The 22892-nt window shown below is 36.3% G+C and overlaps 2 protein-coding genes across 4 annotated transcripts in view; one reads left to right on the top strand and one right to left on the bottom strand.

The window, feature by feature from the left end:
• ARHGAP26 (Rho GTPase activating protein 26) overlaps positions 1-18579 on the top strand; it is a 485784-nt gene extending 467205 nt beyond the window's left edge. Inside the window, exon 23 of the mRNA XM_090288083.1 lies at positions 18380-18579. Within this exon, the coding sequence (XP_090144209.1) occupies positions 18380-18432 (53 nt within the window). The 3' untranslated portion in view covers positions 18433-18579. The remainder of the gene's footprint in view (positions 1-18379) is intronic.
• The window catches only part of NR3C1 (nuclear receptor subfamily 3 group C member 1), a 100408-nt gene continuing 84509 nt past the window's right edge, over positions 6994-22892 (bottom strand). For all 3 annotated transcript variants that reach the window (XM_090288080.1, XM_090288079.1, XM_090288081.1), the window contains exons 7-9: positions 18679-18809; positions 10262-10419; positions 6994-9698 (exon numbers count right to left, since the gene is read on the bottom strand). In XM_090288080.1, coding sequence (XP_090144206.1) covers positions 9546-9698; positions 10262-10419; positions 18679-18809 — 442 coding nt within the window. In that variant the 3' untranslated portion in view covers positions 6994-9545. The remainder of the gene's footprint in view (positions 9699-10261; positions 10420-18678; positions 18810-22892) is intronic.

The raw sequence follows: 22892 nt of genomic DNA, 5'->3' as shown, positions 1-22892 counted from the left end.
GGCTGTTTTCCATCTTTCGGCTTTTGGGGATAGTGCTGCTATTATTTGCTTGAGTACCTGATTTCTGTTCTTTAGGTTATACACCCAGGAGTGGAATTGCAGGGTAATATAGTAATTGTGTTTAACTTTTGAAGTCTAGTAGCTTTTTTAGTTTTCCACTATTGTGAATTATATTGGTTGATTTTGAAATGTGAGTCCAGTCCTGAATTCCTGGGGTAACCCCTTGGTCATGATATGTCATCCTTTTAATATATCATTAGATTCTATTTACCAAAGTTTCGTTTAGAATTTTTGCATGTATGTTCATGAGGGATCTTCATCTATATAGTCTTCTTGTGATATTTGTCTAATTTTGGTGTCAGTGTAATGCTGCTGGCCTCAGGAATGGACTGAGAAATATTTTCTGCTATTCAGTGTTTTTTTGGGGGAAGAATTTCTGTTGAATTGGTATTATTTCTTTCTTAAATGTTTGGTAGAATTCACCGGTGAAACCATCTGGGTCTGGAGTTTTCTTTATGGAAAGGTTTTTAAACTACAAATTCAGTTTAACTAATAGGTATAGGGCTATTTAAGAGATCTGTTTCTTCTTATTTTCATCTATAACTCAGATACCATAACATTTACCTATTTAAAATGTACAATTCAAAGGCTTTTCACATACTCAAAAGATGTGCAACCATCAGTGCAGTTTTATTTCAGAACATTTCCATTACCCCAAAAAGAAGAATCTTGAATATTTCCTCTTCTAGTCCCTTGAAACCACAGATCTGCTATCTTTCTCTATAGATTTGCCTCTTCCGGACACTTAATACAGGGTGGGGCAAAAGCAGGTTTACAGTTTTGAGTACCTGAAACAGTTTACTCTTGTTTATTATTTATTAATTATTGTATTTTTGTTTACTCTTGTTTATTATTTATTATATTTTTCATATAAGCTACTGTACATCTACTTTTGCCCCACACTGTATAAATTGATTTATAAAAGTATTTTGTGACTGGCTTCTTTCATTTAGCATAATATTTTCTCATTCTATCTATGTTGTAGCATTCCTATTTATTACTAAATAATATTTCATTATGTGGATATACCACATTTTATTTATCTATTAGTTGATGGACATTTAGGTTTTTGTGTGGACATGTTTTCAATTGTTTTTAGTATATACTAAGAATATGTAATTTTGACCTTTAGCTCAGATTATCATCCTCTCAATGCTAACTAATGAAATTGAATTTATAGTTATATGCATTAGTTACAGTGATAGCCTGGGAAAATTCTCCATGTGGGGTAAAAGATAAACAGGTTGGTTCCTTTTCTTTGTTAGTCTTTATTGACCAGGAAAAATTCTGTATAAAAGACTAGAGCAAATAAACTTATAACTTCCCCTCTTCTTTTATTATTTTATTGTTTATGCTATTACAGTTGTCCCAAATTTTTCCCATTTGTCCCCCTCTATCCTCCCCCACTCCCTCAGGCAATCCCCCCCGCCCCCCCACTGTTCATGTCCATGGGTCATACGTATAAGTTCTCTGGCTACTCCATTCCCTATGCTGTACTTTACATCCCCATGGCTATTCTGTAACTACCTATTTTGTACTTCTTAATCCTCTCACCTCTTCACCCATCCACACAGCCTCCTCCATCTGACAACCATTAAAATGTTCTCTGTATCCATAATTCTGTTTTTGTTTTGCTTGTTTGTTTTTTTATTTTAATTGCCTGGGCACTGCTCTTCTCATGCTTGAGATACTAGATGGAAATGGAAGATGCTTTCTGAAAGAATGTTTAGTGTGTCTGCATGGTCCCTGACAAAGTCCTATAGTTGGGAATACATTAGATAATGAAAATAAAATGTAGGCCAATAACATAACAGCCTACCTGAGCCCTATACATGACCTTTATCAATGAGGCTACATAAGGTTAGAAATTTGTATACAGTCCTTGTGTTCACATCTCTCTCCGTCATTCACCTTGACTTCTTCTGTATGGTTTTGGGGAAAGCATTGAAAAAATTTCCATTTTCTCTGAAATTTCCCTGAGGATTTAAAAAACAGCTAACATGTCTCCAGCACTTGCTGTATGGTAGGAACTGAGCTAGGTGGTTTAAATATATTGTGTTTCCTTTAATTCTCTCATTCCTTTAAGATGCTGGTATTAGTCCCATTTTTTTCACATGTGGAAACAGGCTTAAAGTGGCTGTAGAACTTTCCTAAGGTCGCAAACTTGGTGACAGAAGCAAGACTTGGACCCAGATTTCTCTCATAAAGTTGTAACTACTAAGGTCTTACCAGTTATTAACACTTAGTATTTAGTTCTCGTGTATTTAAAATGTGCTGCAAGGTATTTTTTTTTTTTTACTTGTCATGTTGGCGATCTCTTTGCATATGGCTGTTGTTATCTTAGGGTAAGTACAACATATATCCAATTAAATATTGGGGGGAATTTGTTAATATTAAATGAGTAAGTCTTGTCTGAGCCGCTAAACTTCAGCTCATCCTTCAACCCCTGGCACAATGAAAACATCTTCTCAGAAAAACAGCCGCACCTGCCCTTCTGTATTTGATACTTTGTGCTGGCTCCTTGCACAGGTGAGGGCAAGTAAACATTTGCTGGTCTGCCTGTTTTTAAAATACATACTTATTTTTAGAATATATGTATTTATTGATATAATTTACATATTAGTAAATCTACTCACTATAAGTGTACAATTTAATGGTTTTTATTAAATTTACCGAATTGTGGAACCATCATTGTAACACAGATTCAGAATATTTCCATCTCCCTATGGTGTTCCCTCGTGTCTGTTTTCACTGAAGCCCTGATATCACCCGCAACCATGGACAAAATACATGCTTTGTGTATTGATTTGCCTTTTCTGGACATCTCAAATAAGTGAAGTCAAATAAGTTGTAGTCTTTTGTGTCTAACTTCTTTGGCTTAATATTATGTTTTTGAGGTTCATCCATATTATAGTATGCATAACTACCTCACTTTTTATATGTTGGGTAGTGTTCTGTTGTATGTTATACCACATTTTGTTTATGTATTTATCAGTTCATGGACATTGGGTTGTTTCCACTTCTTGGCTACTGCGAACATTTGTGTGCAAGCTGTGCGTGCACATTTTCATTCCTTTTAAATAAATATATTGGAGTGGCATTGTTGACCACCTTTGATTCCTTGAGGGCAGGATCCTCACCTTGAATCTTTAGTATTGCCTTAGTGTTCTTGAAATTGGCTTATCTAGCTGCTGCCACATAGTGGGTAGTGAACCTGATCAGGAAATATTTATGACATAGCCTCATGTTCTGTGCACCTTTGTTTAGTTTTTATGTACACTTCCCCCCCCCCTTTCTTGGGAAGTGTTTGATTCTCATCTCACTTCCTTGGAGTCGTAGCAACAATCCTAATGGTTTTGAATGCCTTTCCAACGTAGCCCATGTAGACAGTAGTTCATATATAATGCCACATTAACAGTGATAGTATATAAATGACTATTTACATTGCGTACACATTATTACTCTATTGACTATTTCTGGTGAGGTAGAGAAGATTGAATAGGTTATAAATTATCTCTTTTTAAAGTGGGAAAAATAGAGGGAGGCAAGTTTTTTGGGTGTTTGATGTGGTCTATGTGAACTCTTTTGTTCTGAGATTACATGACTGTACCAAAATAAAGTAAAAATGTTTCCCTGACAAAGTATTGTTGCATTTTACAAAGCAGAATCTGATATAACGAGGGACTGCATATTTTCACCAAAGAAAATGCTGTGAAGTTATTAATGCTGTTAAGAATCACTTACTACCAAGTAGAAAAGATGAGTTGAAGGTCTAAAAATATTAACCTAGTGTAAATGCCTCTGTATTTTTTACCTCTTTTCTACACCCAAAGTCTGGTTCTTACTTTACCTGCCAAACTAAGAAAATTTTTAACTTGCATCACTTTTTAATATTGTTCTTTCTTCCTGAGTTTGAATGTAGCCTATATGATCTGCATCACTTGAAGAAATAACTTTGTTGATTCTCCTAGAGGTATTGGTGAGACAGGTTCCTTATTGTGTATTTGACAAACCAAAGGGTATTGTCATTTCTGGCCCATCTCTGTTTCTCTCTCAATATCCCCAGGGGCTAGGACCCAGGTTTTTAAGAGAAGGAAATACCTTTGTTAAATGACTAAGTCAAAATTAATATGTTAGCAAAGGGATTAGATTAAATGAGATAATGCCAAAAGGCTGACACATAATGCAAAATATGAGTTAACTTAATCTAGTTTGGAGCTTCACATTAATAATTCCTCAGTAGTGCTTAAGAACGTGGACTTTACAGCCAGATGCCAAAAAGTCCTACTTAACCACTTCCAAACTAGTCAGGTTACTCAAAGCTTTAGCCAGTTTCTTCATGGCAATGCAATGAGGTTAATAGTACTACAGTTGTGCTTTATAGCAGAATTGTATAGGTTGCTAAGCTTCAATGAGATAATATGTTGAAACATGATGTCTGGCATAGTGTTCAGGAAATGTAAAAGAATAAAATTTAGAAACAGGAAAAAAAAAAAAGGTTCCCTGGGAGGCTTATAGACCAGAGACATGTTCTCTGACATGTGATAAATGGCCTCATTACATATTTTCCATCAGACTTCAATTAAATAGGAGTTAGCAGCTAGGAAACAGGTACTTAACCTTTGAACCTGTTTCTCTCTCTCTCTAAATTGAGATAATTTCTTCAGTATTTGCTTTCATTCACTGGGTGGGTGAAGGTTAACTGGTATGATATATGTGGCGTTCTACAAATGTAAGGTTAATATTTGAGGTGAATGGTAAAGTAATAACGTGTATAACTGGTATTTCTGCGCTGCACCTTGGGAGACAGGGAGAGAGGTCTGTTATACACACACAGCCAACCACTCTTAAGAGACAGGAGAGTGACAACGTTTTTCTTATTCATATTATTTTTGATATTTATCATATACGTAGATCTGTTTTAAATATACTTGGTATACATATGATGAATAAGGCAAATTTGGGTTTTAAACCATAATGCTTTTTTTCTTCATGATGGAGAAGAGAATATTTATAGGAAAGTTTGTTAGATCATCCAATTAATGGATATGACCTGAACAAATGTTTTGGGAAAAAACGGATTATATAGAATACTTGTGCAACATTGCTATGATATTTATTAAATATATATGCCCTATTCTGGGTGAGAGTTCATTTTAAAATAAGGAATATAAGAATTTTGACTAGATAATATTTGTTTCTATGAAATGCCATTGTTCATGATAGGTTGTTACGTTTGGAGGGGCCTCAGAAATAAGTTCTTCTTCTCCTCAGTCCCCTTGACCACTGAGGCATGGGTGGGACCCTTAGTGGGTCCCTGGCACTGGGGTTAAGCTCTTCTTGAATTTATGCCATGTTAGCAAGCAAACATGGCCACACTGACATGTAAAGGTCCACTTGAGCATCTAAGGTATCTGAAGTGGTAACTACTTTCAGTAGAAAAAGGAGGAAAACTGGAACTGCTTGAGTTCTACAAAAGCATGTTAAGAGTCAAATAATGAAAAAGCAGGGTTTTTTATTATGATGTTTTCCATATTTGGCATTGCTGTAAATGGCTAACTAACATTTACTTCCAATTCAGTACAAATGTGTGGTTTGGTAATACCAGAACAGCAAATTTAAGTGAAAATAAAAGTTAAACATTTCCACACAAGATTTTACAGTCTGACATTTCACTGAGTAGGTAAAAAGACTTTTTTTTAAAACTAGAGATGATTATTCAGCATGAATAAAAAACTACAACTTTTATTTTTAAACAGGAGTCACTGGTTTTAATTTTTACACATTTTAAAATTACTGTGATAAAAAATAATGAAAAAGCTTCTTAATAATGCCATACACAGTATAATATAGATTTGTCCCCATTATATAGCATTTGTTTAATATACAAAATAGAATATTGACACACTTGAATCTATATGTAGTTAAGCAAGTTATTTGAGGAGGGTATTTTCATACAGCCTTTCATCAGAAAATAAAATCCTTCTTTCAAGCATTTCCTAGAGAGAAGCTAATCCTTTCCCAACTGCCTGGTCACTTAATCCTTCCAGGTTGACTGACAAGAGTCTGGAAAATGATGGAACTTCCACTCAAAGTGGCTCAAGTGTCCTCCTTACATTCTTGCTTTCCCTTCCAACTGTCCCACCAGGCACGTGAAAACACGTTCATCTATAGCTACAGTCTTTAAATGACCAGCCAAGACCGAAATCTCACTGAGGGCTGCCATGGTTCTTGAATGTTGACAGATCAGAGTACAATGATGTTGTTCATTCCATGGAGATGTAGTTAAGACTGAATGCTAGTATGCTGGATAGATAAGTGAAATTGGAATTGCTCACCCCTCCCACCGCCCAATTCTGAAGTGATGTTGGCATTCCTTGATGTGCATATCCAGAATGAATCCTGTGCTAATTACCAAATTCTTCCCAGACCCTAACCATGTTAGTTTTCCTTTTGGGGTGCGATTTTTTTTTTTTTTTCCAGAAGGCAGATGCTCTTTTAGAGTCCCCTCCCATAGTTTTAGACAACTTGGTATCCATACACCCCCCAAAAGCACTTGTATTCCACAGCAAGGCCTAAAAACACCAAGAGGGTCACTTCCCCCAGAAATGAGACTTCTCAGGATTTGTTTTGAGTCACCTAGGCCTATCACCAGCTCTCACTGATCACACTACAAACTTAAAAAGTCTGGGATGGCAAGATACCACATACATAGAAAATGAAGCTACTTTCAGATAGCACCATCTTTACTCACTTAAATCCATGATTATACTTAGATGAACAACATAATTAAGACAACTTCTTCCCCACATATTCAAAAAGGGCACAACTTCTTTTTCCATTTAATGTACAGCCTCCTATAGTTTTATGAATGTCAGTTGATTTCTTTTTAACAACAAAGTGCACATACCTATTTTCACTGACCTCTTTTTTTTAAGATCTGAGGATGTTGGGACTAAAATATGATTAATGTGCAATGTGCTTTCTGGTTTCAACCATATAACATTCTGAAAATGAACAATAATTTACCTTTCAGAAGTTCTTTTTGAAAATTAACACTGTCATTGATAATATTCAAGCGATATTTCTTAGGCACCAAAAATTTCACATCCAGCTGGGTTACAAACCATCTTAAAATACTTTGAGATCAATTTAAACCATTACAAAAGGAACATTCCCTTTTAGATAGCAGTCAAAAAGCAAATTATTACATTTTTATTAAATAATTTCTCCAAAATACTGAAAAATAACAAATAACATTCAAATAGCATTCAAAGAAAACATAAACATGTCCTCATTTTTTTTATTTTTGGAAATGAATTATTATAGGATAGAAAGGAATTAGTGTATTATTGGCAACCTATGAGATTCTGCACTATTTACATATTGCTGGTACCTCTATGCGCATTATTGCCCAACTTCTAAAGCCTCCATTTTTGTTAACCTGTTGGAGAGGCTGAATGGGAAAGAAACCCTGTGACGAGACTGTGCCGGCAGCATGGAGCACTGCCTTTCTGCCTCCTGCTCACACACTTGAGTGCCAGGGGAGAGTCAGCGAAGTGCACTGTGCTGCCAGACTCACTGCTGGAACAAGAAGGTGGTCGTTTCTGGGAGGCGGAGGGTTACTTCCTCTGTGACCTGCATGGGCTGGGCCTCAGCAGCCTTCCCTGACTCAGGGCAGTCTCCCTGCCCCTCTTTCCCTACGGCAAACCTGCCTGGTTTCCGAGACCACTGCTGCCTGTACGAATGCTTGCACGCATTAGAAATCATATAGGTTATCCATCAACATTTCTTCGACCCCTACAAAAAATATATAGCATGTCGTGATAAAACAATCTCATCTAAAAATCATTCTTATTTTACACTATACAAGCTATTTTACAATCATTTTAATAAATTGCATGTAAAGCTGCAGTAGCCCTTCCCTTCCCAGATTAGTGAATACCAATATGATATATATCTGAAACTATAACTAAATATAAAAATATATTAGAAGTTTCATTTTTAATATTAGATTTTCAGTTTTCTATTACACAAATAATTTGGCCACCTTAAATAGAAATCAAACTTCTTGTGGCTTAGTAAAGATGAGTTTTGGGTTTACAGAAAGTTGGTAAGGTGCACACAGAAAGGGCTACTACAGCTTCTATTTTGTTTAAAATGGTAATTCTCAACAGTGAGGAGGAAAAATTCACAAGACTTTTGTTAGACTCTGGCACATACAGGGCTGTGAGGGATGTGTAGTTTCACGAACACTGAGTCTGACACACAGTCTAAGTCACAGATATCAGTAGCTGAGGAAAGATGGGCCAGTTGGTGACAGATGGGAATGTGAAAATGGGTGTCTAGCCACTCCTGCCATGTTAAGAGATTTATTTTGGGGGTGAAGTTTAGTGAGAGGAATTGCTTGGTCTGATTAAAATTCCTCAGCTTTGTTTCAGCTGGTTATCTGGAATCATAACTTTTCAGAAGTTATACAAACTACAACAAAAGGTCCTGAAAGACAGTACACTAACTTTCTTGCTATCAAACCGCTGCAGGGATAGGGCGTTAGGTACGAACAGGCCCTCTTGGTAGTTTTTTGTCTGTTTGCTTGTTTAATTAGTCTTTTGTAACCGTCATCCACAGTTTAGCCAGCAGGTCGCTGGCCTAGGTAGGTGCTCTATACCAGTTGGGATGTTTAATTTGCACAATCTATATAATTCTCCACTGAAGCAGATATATACAAAATATGAGTTTTTTTTTTTACAAGAATACTGGAGATTTGAGTCAATTTTTGTGGTCTTCTGATAGCTAAGTGCCACCAGGTTAGAAGCACCAACCCATTTTCACACAGGAGATTAATGTTTAGAGTTTATTTAGGAAAGCTATGAACTAGCTGCCCATCTTAAAACAGTTGTACAATAACTTGAATACAAGAATTATGTAAGAAAAAATGAGCAAACGTAGTTCACTGAATATAAAGGAAATTGTTAAAACCAGACAGTAATAGCTATAAAAGGCACAACTTCCCTTTTCTGATATACACTTGTAAACTTTTTTCAGGTTTCCATGCATAAATCAAAAAATGTTATCCTAACTATACAGGGCAAAATACACCAACAAAAAGTCTAGAAAATGTTGTCCAGCCAACTGTGAAGAACAGGAGCAGAACGCTCACTGTACAGGTTTGGGCCTGGTAGCTGGCACCATCCTTCTCTGACGCTGGGCACAGCCCCCAGGTCGCTGCTTCTAATTTCTGGGATCCACCCCCTATCACCCTCTACATCCTTATCACTGGAAGTGATGGCTTAACTGCTTCTGTGGCCGAGTCTTGGCCCTCTATAAACCACATGTAGTGCGTATTTAAAACAAAACAGAAACAAAAACCAGACATAAACAAAAAAGGAAAAATAAAACAAAATTGCTATAGGACAAACTGATAGTTTGTACAATAAAAGCTATAAAGTCAACTTTCTTTAAGGCAACCTTTCTTATTAAGGCAGTCACTTTTGATGAAACAGAAGTTTTTTGACATTTCCACTTGAATATTTTGGTAACTGATTGGAGATGATTTCAGCTAACATCTCTGGGAATTCAATACTCATGCTCTTATCCAAAAATGTTTGGAAGCAATAGTGAAGAAGATTTTCAACTACCTACAAGAGAAGAGAGAGTAATGATTAGTCTCAAAAACTTATCAGTAGGGACATGTCATGCCTTTTGGTTTTTTTTTTTTTTTAAATACCTGACCTAGATAGAATATACCAATCTGTGCTGGAATTTCCCAAGTAAAAAAAAAAAAAAAAGTTTAAATAAAATGAGCACTTAAGTAACAAAGACATCTTGACTCCCTTACACTGTATATAGAATTATATGAAATGAAGTATTTCATGATGAACTGTAGTTCTATAATACATGAGACATACTCTATTTAATAGACTAATCATGCAAAACCAGAGAATTCTACATTTTAAAAAACAGTGCTATTAAATTCTCCACTAGCAACATGATGTTATAGGCACATGGCTAGATGAAATTAGTTTTCATAACTGGCCTTAAGAAGCATGTGTGCTAAACTGATGTCATAGCTTGAACTCAAACAATCATCAATATCAAAAATGGAAAAAAAGACATTGGTGTATAATTATATAAAGTAATTAGAACATGCTTTATTTCCCATAAAATCCATCTGATGTCTGGACTTGTGTTTGACACTTACATCGTGCATGGAGTCCAAGAGTTTTGTCAGTTGATAGAATCGCTGCCAGTTCTGACTGGAGCTTCCTTCCCTCTGGACAATGGCTTTGCCCAGCTCTTTGATGTAGGTCATTCTAATTTCATCAAACAGCTCTTGGCTCTTCAAACCTTCCTTAGGAACTAAAAGTAAAAGATTAAGATGTAGTCAATTAAATAGTTTTCCTGTGATAACTTTCCAAATACTTAAGTAGGGCATTTATTAATAGCACACTTCATGACTTAACATTGTCTATATGATTTCAATGCACTATTAAAACAACCATTTCCAAGGATCATAAAACTACAGCCAACAAAATAAGGGATAACAGGAAATTGGAGGACTTAACCTTAGGGAAGTCACTTTGCTTCGGATCTGTAAAATGCTCCTACCTCTTTAGTTCACAAAACTGCCTTGAAGAGCAAATATTGATACCTAATACAGTGACTGTCATTCTGCCCTTCAGTTTAGTTCTAATACAGACATATAGAAAGCTTCAACAACAGTGTTTATTCCACCAATTACATCTTGGAATATCTGGTATCACCAGTCAATCAGAACCTTAAAATCAGCATGCAATATATTTTATTAATCAATGCATTAACATACTGAGTTGACATGATTCCAGTCTAAAAAGAAACCTGATTTTTTTATGTGGCCTATATATATGCCTCCTGGAAAGAAAATAATCTGCCTTCCCTTCTGTACTCAGAAATATAGTACATACCTCATGAATTGTGGATCATAAAATTGGTGTAAAATCAGTTTTTAATATTACTCTTCAAAAACAGATACTGGTAAAGATCATGAGCAGAAAGTTAATCATAGTTTCACTTAATCTTACAGAGATTATGACTTGTGTTGAGTGCTACATTTCTCAAAGTGTATTCCTAGGAACTCTGGTTCTGTGTTAATGGCTAGGTAAGAGGATTTAATGGTCCAAATGTAAGCAAAGCTAAATGTTTTAACACAGAGTGAGGCAGAAGTGGAATTGCTGGGTTATATGGTAGTTCTATTTTTAATTTGTCAAGGAATCTTCACACTGCTTTCCATAGTGGTTGCACCAATTTATATTCCCACCAACAGTGCAAGAGTTCCCTGTTTTCCACATCCTCGTCAACACTTGTTACTGTCCTTTTGATGACAGCCATTCTAACAGGTGTGAGGTGTTATCTCACATGGTTTTAATTTGCATTTCCCTGGTGATTGATGAGTACCTTTCCATGTGGTTGGCCATTCTGTATGTCTTCTTTGAAAAAATGTCTATTCAGATCTTCTGCTCATTTTTAAATTGGGTTGTTTGTTTTTTTGGCTATTGAGTTGTATGAGGTCTTTATATACAGGGTTGGCCAATAAGTCTGGTTTTTTTTTTCCATAAAATAAGACATTTTTCATTTTCACCAAAAACTTCATTGATCTAGATATTTTGAGTATGTTGGCTGTCTCCTGTGTGGTATAACATTGATTGTTCTCAATGTCTCGATTTGATCGCTATCAATTTCAACTGGTCTGCCTGAACGTGGAGCATCATCCGGCAAGAAACTTCACAAACCACTTTTGACACATTCAATCAGTCACAGCACCTTCTCCATACATTGCACGAATCTTTCTTTTTTGTCTCAGTTGCATATTTACCTTTCTTGAATTGAAATAATATGCCAAAAATGTTGTGTTTTCTTGTGTCTTGAATGTTAAAATGGCTACACAAAAAATTCACCAATTTTGATAGTTTTTAAAAAAATGCTCACTGATATGACAGATGTCACAATACAATCTAACAAAATTGTTGCAAATGAAGTTAATGACAGCTAAGCACTATTAGAGCCATCATATGGAAAAAATTAAATTAACTCTTTGGCCAACCCAATATTTTTGGATATTAACTAAACCCTTATCAGATATATGATTTGCATTTGGTACATTGCCTTTTATCTTGCTGACGGTTTCCTTTGTTGTTCAGAAGCTTTTTAGTTTGATATAGTCCACTTGTTTATTTTTGCTTTTTGTGTCAGATCTAAAAAGTCATCACCAAGATTGATGTGAAGGAGCTTAGCACCAATGCTTTATCATTTCAGGTCTTATATTCAAGTCTTTGAACCATTTTAAGTTAATATTCGTATGCAGTGTAGGACAGTAGTCCAGTTTCTTCCTTCTGTTTTTTTGTATGTGGCTATTCAGTTTTCCCAACACCATTTATTGAAGAGACTGTGCTTTCACCACTGTATATTGGCTGTTTGTCATAAATTAACATTTTGACAATATTAATTCTTCCAATGCACAAGCACAAAATATCCTTCTACTTTATCGTTTTCAGTTTGTTTCATCAATGTCTTATAGTTTTCAGTGTATAGGTCTTTAACTTCACTGGCTAAATTAATTCCTAGGAACCTTACTCCTTTTGATGCAATTTTAAGTAGAATTGTTTTTGATTTTCACTTTCTACTAGTTATTACTGTATAGAAATGTAACAGGTTTTTATGTATTGATTTTTGTATCCTGCAACTTCACCGAATTTATCAGTTCTAACAGTTTTTTGGTGCAGTCTTTAGGGTTTTCTATACATAATGTCATGTCATCTGCAAATAGTGAGTTTTACTTCCTTCTTTTTGACTCAGATGCCCTTTTTCTTGTCATAATTGCTGTGATGAGGACTTCCAGTACTGTGTTGAGTAAAAATGGCAAGGGTGGGCATCCTTGTCTTGTTCCTGATCTTAAGAGGAAAAGCTTTCAACTTTTCAGGAGAGAATATGATGTTGGCTGTGGGTTGTCATATATGACCTTTATTATGTTGAGGTGTGTTCCCTCTATACACACTTTGCTGAGTTTTTAGTTATAAATAGATGTTGAATTTTGTCAAATGCTTCTTATGCATCTATTGAGAATATATGATTTTTATCTTTTAATTTGTTAATGTAGTGTGTCACTTTCACTGGATTTTGATTAGGATCAAAGAACACATATAAAAATGTTTTGATTCCATAAAGCAATACCTGGCACTTCTAATATGCCAGTATGAATGCAGAAATGAAGGCCACTTAATCAGGAGTGACAAGAGCCTACCATATAAATGATGTATTCATAATTATATACATTGCTTATATTACAGATAATCTAATTACTGATAACTTTTAAAATAGTGATTGCTTATTTATATACTTTTTCCTACTTGTTATCCTAATTCTAAAAATATTTATGGGAGAAGCCCTATTTTATATTTACATTTAAAAGAATTTCATCTATCCCAAATTATCCTTGTAGTTCCATGAATTTTTGGCTTTATGTTGTTGGAGGCCATATACTTAGAAAGGTTTTCCTGGCGAGTAGAAGGCTTTATGTAATGTGTATCTTTAAATACAGAACTTTTTTTTTTTTTTTGCCTTCAAGTTTATTTTGATGATAACGTACCTGCTTCAGCTTTCTTTTGGTTAAAGCAGTGGTCAGCAAACTATGGCTCATAGTCCAATCCCACTAGCAGCCTGTGTTTGTAAATAATGTTGTATTGGAAGACAGCCACGCCTATTCTCTTTAAGTGTTGTTGACGACAGTGTTCATGCCACAGGGGGGAGAGTTGAGTGTAGCCTAACAGAGTGGTGCAAAGCTGAAAACACCTACCATCTGGCCTTTATACTGGGTTATACCATGCACAGTGTATCCTTTTACTTCACTGAATATCTTTATTTATATCGCTTGTGAAATTGCTGATATGTTTGAATTTATTTGTACCTTTGTTACTTCCTCTTAGGATGCTTTTTGCTTATCCTTTTTTCCCTCCTCTCATTTCATTCTTTTGGAATGTTTTTTCTTACCATGTTATCCTCTCTTCACTAATGGTACTAGTTGTCAGCACTCATTCTTAATTTACCAAACTCTCATTTTTTATTACATGTAATTATTGTGTACTTCAGTGCTATTTTTTAACCCCTGAAGACATTATTACTGTTATTTTATAAATGTTAGTTTAGATGCATCTGCATATTTACCACTTTCTTTGTTCCTTTTACCTTCTTTAAGATGGGATTACTTTCCCTTAGCCTAATTTACTGATATATCTTTTCATATTACTTCAGTAAGGCTTTGTGGTGGCAAACTTTCTTTTAGTCATTAAAAAAGATTAGTATATTTAGATCATTCAAAGTTAAAGCAATTGTTCGATACACTTCGATCAATATCTGCCATGTTTGTAATTGTTATCTGCTCATTGCATTTGCTGTTTCCTTTTTAATCCTCCCTTTTTTTCTGCCTTTTCTAGTTTTCATTGATCATTTTACATAATTATATTTTCTCTTTCAGTATATCAATTACTTCTTTTTAAAATTGTTTTTAGTGGTTGCCCTTGAGTTTGGATATACATTCACTACAGTTGACCCTTAAGCCATGTGGGGGTTAGGGGTGCCGGGACCCCATGCAGTTGAAAATCTACTTGTAACTTCTGATTCTACAGGTGGCCCTTTGTATCTGTGGATTCAACCAACTGCAGTTGGGAACGTGAAAATTCTGTTTATGATCTGCATTTGGTTAAAATTTGAGGATGCAAAATCCACGGATACAAAGGACCAACTGTATTTATTGAAAAAACATCTGTGTATAAATGGACCCAACCAGTTCAAACCTGTGTTGTTACAGGTGAACTGCAGTCTGCATCCCCTTTCAAAACATCACTATAGGTAGTGCAGGTACCTTAAAACAGAGGATTCCCAATTCCTCCCTCCCATCGCTTCGTAACACTGCTGTCACTCATTCAACTTACCCCTGTGTTATAATCATCCAGTACATTGTTGCTATTATTACTTTAAACAGTTACCTGTTAGATCAATGAAGAAGAAAAATAGTTTTATCTCAACCTATTACTTTTCTAATACTCTCCCTTTCTTTATGTAGATCCATATTTCTGACCTGTATCATTTTATGTAAGGCAGGTCTACTAGTGACTAATTCTGTCTCTCTCTCTCTCGTCTGAAAAGGTCTTTCTTTGCCTTCACATTTGAAGGATAATTTCACTGGATACAGAATTCTAAACTGGTGATTCTTTTTCTTTCAACACTAAATCTTCCATTTCACTACCCGCTTGCATGGTTTCTGATGAGAATGCTGATGTATTTCCCAACCTTGTTCCGTTTTTTTTGTATTTCTTTCTTGGTGCTTTCTGAGCTTCCTGGGTCTATGTTTTGGTTTCTGTCATTAACTTTGGAAACTCATTAGCCATTACTACTTAAAATATTTCTTCTGTTCCTTCAACTTCTAATCTTCCCCATCACTTGTATATTACACCTTTTGTAATTGTCCGCATTGCTCCTAAATATTCTGCTTCATTTTTTGTTTTCATTCTTTTTTTCCTCTCTGCCCTTGAGTTTGATTAGTTTCTATTAACTGTTTTCAAGATCAATGATTCTTTCTTGGTATTTCCATTCTTCTGATGAGCCCATCAACAGCATTCACTTCCATATTCCAGTTGTTTTAATTTCTAGCATTTCCTTTGGATATTCTTAAAATTTCCACTTCTCTGCTTCTATTACGCACATGTCCCTTTCTGTTGTTTACTTTTCCCATTAGAGCCCTTAACATCTTAATCACAGGTAATTCAGATTTCTTCTCTGATAATTACATGTGGGCCATATCTACATCTTGTTCTAATGCTCATTGGTTTTTTTGATTGTTTTTTTTCTTTCCTGGAACCTGTTGACATGGTGGTAAGTGTTGGGGCTGTGGAATGTCTTATACCTTCATGATTAAATCTGTTCTTGGAAGGCCTGGTCCTTGGGCTGTGTCCTTAAGAAGTGTTTCTGAACCTTTTTTTCCCCTTCTCCTTTCCCTTACATAATCTAGAAAGGTAGAGGGGGCTAAAATTATTAATTTGCCCTTCCCCCTAGGTCAGATGGAGCTTTGTAATAGAAGTTTCCCTTAGTGGGCAGAAACATGAGAGGATCTTTCTCAGTTCTTCACCATGAGAACCTGGTGGTGCTGCAGGAGGTAAACCCCAAGTCCGTATGGGGAGACAAGTCCCCACCCAAGACTGGGTCCCCAGAGTTCTTAACTCTCAAACTATTCCTCAGAATTCATTAAAATTACTGCAAGTGCTCCTGTTAGTTACTGGCTCCACGGGCTCCAGTGGCTTCTGTTCCCAGTAAGCTGTTCTTAGGCTGTGCTGCTTTGTATTTGCCCATTTCTACAGATTTTGAGGTGGTGGTTTGTCTTGTGATCTGAATTCTCTGATGGATGTAAGAAAAGCCACTGATTTTCAGTTTGATCAGCTTTTCCTTGCTGTGAGGATAGGTGATAACTTCCAAGCTGTTTACTTGTCAGAGCTGAAACTGAAGTTCACCATTTTTTTTTCCTTAGCATTTTGAAAACATTCCTTTTTCTTCTGTTGCTGTTGTTCATTTAAATTGCTTCTCCTTTAAAGATATTTTTTCTCTGCCTGTTCAGGGATTTTCTTGTTAGCCCTGCTGTTCAGTCAGCTGAATTTTATTTATATATAATATTATGTGGAAATCATTGTACTGCCTGGATACATAGAATTTGGTATCTTTTTAAAATTCTGGAAAGTTTTCAGCCATTATCTCTTTGTATGATGCCTTTTCCTATTTCTTTCATCTTTCATTTTGGATCTCTGATGATTATGCTAGACCAAAGCTTTTTTCAGCTTTGTACTGTGAATAGATCACCAGTGTGTTAGGATAATGATTTGCTATGCTGGTGGCCAGTGCCCTCATTCATTGACCTCAGTGTGCTCCGCTGTACAAATGCTATTTTTTATGATCATTATGACACAAAAATTACGAGTAATGAAACATTGTTTTAGACCTCCAACATGCCTCTTATCCTCTGTTCATTCACATACATACATACATAACACAAATACCTGCACATATACACACACACTTAAGAAATTGTATTCCAGCTAATTTCTTTAGGTTTATAATTTAAACTGAATTTATTTCAGTTTAAATGTCTGTTCAAATGTGTTGAATCTTTTCCATCCACCCATTGTTATTTCTAACCCAGTTTTTAAACTTACTAAATATATTACCTTACCAGGTTCTGCAAATACCCTTTCTGACAAAGCTGGTATCTTACCTCTTTGGGTTCCTGCCTGCATGTAGATTTTAAGTCCAGCATTCTCTCAGAGGAGAAGTCTAATTATGTTGTGGGGTTTTGTATTTTCATGCTTGTGATTCTAGTCTTTTTTTTTTCCCCTTAAGAACCAGTGATGTGTACTAGTTCAGTTAATTTTTTAACTACCGTTTAAGTTAGGTATATATAAAATTGTAACCATATATAAAATTGTAACCATATTTTTTTGCAAATAAGACTGGTTAGTATCTTGGTTCTGACTTATACTTGGATATTATCAGTCAAAATCATGATCAGAACTGTTTACTCAAATAACATTAAGCTAACTTCAAGTGTACTGCTGTTGGTAACCTTAAAATTGAGTCTCTAGCAATGATCTTATCTTTAGGCTTTTTAATGGGTTGTGAAAAATTTCCTAGCCTTGATTAAATATTTTAAGACTCCTTAAATCCAGGAATATCAAACAACTTTTTGTAGAACAAATAATATGAAAGCATTATAAAACCCTAAATAGTTATATGCAACATCCATAGCTTAAAGTTAACTGACAACTTTGAAATGAAACCAGTTACTATTGGAATAAAGACTTTTTTTTAAATTGCACACTTACTTATATATGAAAAAGGTATTCAGCCATCAACTCTGTATTTTATAAACACTAACCTGATACAGTTTTCATAGAATGGCCTATTGTTGAAAATGCCATCATTTCACTAATACAGATGAAATACTTCATATTTTTCAAAAGCTGTCTAGTTTTAACTAAGTATATCTTTACTATCTCTGAAAGTAGTCACTAAACTTTCAAGATTGTTTGATAAACTCTTGTTGCCATTTCCTAGCTCAAACACCTACCTCTCTGCTCAATAGCATGAACCAACCCTCTTAATGTTCATCAGGAGCACATTTTGTAGGGTCTTTTTTCCCATAATGTTTTTATACATGGTAGTACTCATTGTATAAGTAAAATTCTGACAAAGGAACAATGTAGTAGAGAAACAAATATCATTCCAGTTCATTTTCTTTCTCTAGAGGTGTTATCAAAGGTCACAGGAAGGAGGAAGTCGACACACCTGCCGGATTGACAGAAACCCTGTGCAGCTCATGTTCCTATTTCTCCATGACACCTATTTGTCTGACTAATCGTGGTATCATTGGCTGTGCCTTTATAAAGTTTTACATTTATGAAAATCTGACTAGCAGTAAACAACAGGACTGGTGTAAGTATTAGTGCTCTGTAGACAAATAAACCTTTGTTTCTAGACTTCTGTATTTCAAGCTTTTGACACATTTAGAAGTGAATTTCAGAAGTGAACAGGTGTTCCACAAACCTGATGAGAGAAGCAGTAAGGTTTTCATACAGAGATACTCCTCGTAAGAAACCTGAAGTCTCTGTAACTCAGAGGAGACAAACAGCATATGTTTACATTGGTCAAACAGGAAGGGTAGAGCCATCCTCTCCCTGTGAAAGACAAATAGCAGTGTTGGAATTAGAAATAAATAGTGCTTGTTCCAAAAAAGTACATTTTTAGGCATTATTTTGCAAAACTATGAACTCATGAGGGAAAACCTAACTTACTGGGTTGGCCAAAGTTTGTTTGGTTTTTCCGTACATGGCTCTAATAGCACTTAGTTGTCTAACTTCATTCGAAACAGTTTTGTTAGATTGTATTTTGACATGTCATATCCGCATGCATTAAAAAAGAAAAAAAATCAAAATTGGTGCATTTTTGTGTAGACATTTTAATATTGAAGATGGAAGAAAATACGCAACAATTTTGGCATATTATGCTTTCTATTTTAAGAAATATAGAAATGCAACTGAAATGCAAAAAAAGATTTGTGCGGTGTATGGAGAAGATGCTGTGACTGATCGAACGTGTCAGAGGTGGTTTGTGAGGTTTCATGCTGGAATTTCTCGCTGGATGATGCTCCACAGTCGGGTGGACCAGTTGATAACAATCAAATCAAGACATTGAGAACAATCAATATACCATGGGGGAGACAGCCAACATACTCAAAACATCCATATCAATAAAGTTATTGGTGAAAATGAAAAATGTCTTTTATTTTATGGAAAAAAACCATACGGACTTTTTGGCCAACCCAATACAATACTATTAATGCTAATTCCCTATAGATCATAATTTTAGTAAACTTTCCTTAAACTTGTTCCTGGGTCTAGAGCAGTGTTTCTCAACCTTCCTAATGCTGCGACCCTTTAATACAGTTCCTCATGTTGTGGTGACCCCCAACCATAACTAAAGCATAGTGATTAATCACAAAAACAATATGTAATTATATATGTGTTCTCCGATGGTCTTAGGCGACCCCTGTGAAAGGGTCATTCAAACCCCCCAGGGTCGCGACCCACAGGTTGAGAACCGCTGTTCTAGAGCATATAGAGTCTACTGAATTACCTAATTTTACATTGTGGAAATTATTTGTCTATCCTGCTTGCCATGTATTGTTTTACTTATTTGAGTGTTTAAAATTTATTACTCCTACAGAATTTATGACCACTTGCCCACTGAAATCAAGGTTTCATGGCAGCATTTGGATATAGCAATTAGATAACACAGTTTTAGATCCTGCCCCTTTTAAAGGCAAAAGGTACTTTTCTCACAGCATTCGCTCTAACAACAAGTGCAGGGACACTGTCGATACACACGCAGAGGGTCCGAGCTTGACTCAAGGCGCTCTGGCACCCACATCTGCCGATGACGGAATATTCTCCTAACTAAAAGTACCCAATGCATGCTCAGTTGGAGTTCTCAACCATCATGATCACAACTACGATTTTCAAGTAGATCTCTAAAATTTCCTAACTTTTAAGTGGCTCTAAGAGCCTGAATCTGTGCCCAGTTCATAGTTTTTAAAAATATTTCAATATCTGCTTTTTCTTAAGTTTCTGACAGAGACTGATCTTGGGTTTAACAGAATAAGTTAATATTCTTCTCTACTGAAGGTGTGGTTTATTGGTTTGTATGATAACATAAATCAGAAATGAGCAGTATCCTGCCACGTGGTGACAGGAGCTCTACGACTCTTCACATTTAAAATCTGCTTTTACTCAAGAGGCACTTCCCCAATGCCCTAGTAGGAATTCAGCCTGCCTTCTCTGGGAGGTTATCTTTTCATCTTTCAGTTTCTAATATGGGGTAATTTTGACAAAGTTACAATGCAGTAAAGAAATCATTTTAGTTGGCTGTTAAAAAGAAAAGTATTTTCTGTAACTTTCTGACCTAAGGACAATGATGAATCTGTTTTATCAGCTATATAAAAGGGCAGAACTTGACTGTATACTGACCCCCCCCCCCCATCTGCCCATCACAGACACCAGAGGAATCAGGAGACACAGTGAGCTGAAAGAAAAGAGACCGCCTTCCTACCTCACACACAGAACAAATGGCCTCTTCAAATCTAGTGTTGGTGCAAGCCATTTACCCTCCAATAGAGCTGGACACGGAGGAAACAGCTCTGCAATCCCCACTTTAGGTGATACGCATGTGGCATGATCAGGCTATGCTGTGACTATTTAAATTTCAGTTTGAGTGTTACCAAAATAAAAACCCTGAATTAGATTAATTTTATAATAGAAGGATGAACTGGTGTTTCATATAAATCTCCACTCAGTTTTTTAAAATTCCAATTAAATGACTTAAAATTGCCTTTTAGGAAGTGACTATAAATAAGCATGGTTGGATCCTGAAATAAACAAGTACTTAAGAGATTTTAAATGTCTTTGAGTTTACATATAAGCTTTATAAATTTATTAATTAATTTAAAATTTGAGCAAACAAATCTTGTAAAACCGGGATGCCGTGGTTTGAACAGTCCTATTTGGCAACAGTCAAGGTGGCTTCCCTCTCTGACACAGGTGCCTTACGAGTGTGTCTGTAGGAAGGTCTGGTCCGCCACACACCGGACAGTGCCTGTCAGCTGAGGGCAGACATGGCCCTTCTCCTTCAGGTCTCAGATCAAATGACACCTCCTCCAAGAAGCCATTAGCCACCCTGCCTGATACAAAGCGCTGTCTAGTAAAAACTTTATTTAATTTGGTGGCTATCCGTGTCTCCCCAACGAGAATGTAAGCAGTGAAAGAGAGGAACATGGTCTGTCTTGTTCTCTGCTACAGTGCCAGGCAACACGTATGCGGGGTGTGATGAGTACTTGCTCTTCCCCTTTATTCCATTCTCTCCTCGTGCTACCCTCTTTTTGAAACCTTCATAGGGTTCTTGCTCCTAGAATGAAATCTGAGTATTCCATGGCCTACACAATTCTGCCTGACTCGGTCCCTGCCCACTTCTCTAAACTCGTACAATGTCCTCTGTGGCTTTCTTTCAATTCCTCACACATACCAAGGTTGTTTCCAGCCTTTGCACTCATTTCTTCTGCCTGGAATGCTCTCCCTTTCAAATAGCTTGTTCTGTTTAGTGCTCAGCTATTTAGAGGGTTCTTCTATGTTCCCCAAATCTAACAGCACACAGCTCTCTCCTCCCTCACACTGTTACATCATGGCTCTCCAAAATCATCTTGGCCACGCGTTTTTCCCCATCAGAATTATGTTAGGACCCTGATCTGCTGTATTCGCCATGACAGCTCAAGCTCCTACTCTAGTATCAGGCACTCGGTAAGCACTCAGGACACTGAGTGAACCTGGCGCTGGACAATAAGTATCACCAATAGGGAAGCAACAGTAAGCTTAACTCAACAGTTCAGTTTTAGATTAGTTCTGCATGCAGCTACCCTAACAGAGGGAAAAGCTGAATGCTCTGCTTTAGGTAGCTCCTGTTTATCCCGGCAGACACATGGTCTTGGAACTGCCTAGTAGCAGTATAAAAAAATTGTGTCCTGAGTCTAGAATCACCCTGCCACCTGCAACTTCCTGTACCATGCCTAAGGATTTCCTTTCAAATATCTGGAGCTAATACCACCCAGCCTCTACTGAAATACAGTGATGCAAGCTTACTGCATTGTAAAACGGGCCCTCCCGAGAGAGAGCGCAGTATGTTTGCTTCACTGTCCCAGAACGTCTCTTCAGGCCGTCCTCATCACTTTTGTGCCTCTTTTTCTCCTTCCTCCAAATCTCTACTGTTCGTCAGCGAATGTTAATTTCTAAGCTCCTTGCCACGCTGGACATAAAGCTGTCACTGTTTTAATATGGTGTCCAGTTCTGAACACAGACTACTAATGATGCCTGACTCACACGGAGTGCAGGGGACTCTAATAATGTGGTTTAAGAATTATTTTTTTGAACATTTGTCAACACTAAAGTACCCAGAGCTCACAATGAAAGGAGTATCTTTTTTTGTTTCACATAAACCCCCTTCATATTTTGCTCTGCTCAGACCATGGGTGGGTATGTGTGAATTCCATTTGTATTCTGATAAAGGAGGGACGCTGTGGGCACAAACAATAATATTACAAGGCAGAAAGTGATGAGCTTTGGACACATAGTGGATTGGTCTTACATGGTGCTATGAGCATCATGAACTGAGGGTATTTTTGAAAGATGGTGTATGTGGGTGAGAACAAGGAGTGT

This window comes from Furipterus horrens, unplaced genomic scaffold (assembly GCF_987537825.1).
Source record: "Furipterus horrens unplaced genomic scaffold, mFurHor1.1.pri manual_scaffold_10, whole genome shotgun sequence".
Lineage (NCBI taxonomy): Eukaryota > Metazoa > Chordata > Mammalia > Chiroptera > Furipteridae > Furipterus > Furipterus horrens.
Note: the sequence above shows the minus strand (reverse complement) of the source record. Positions and strands in the feature narration are given on the sequence as shown.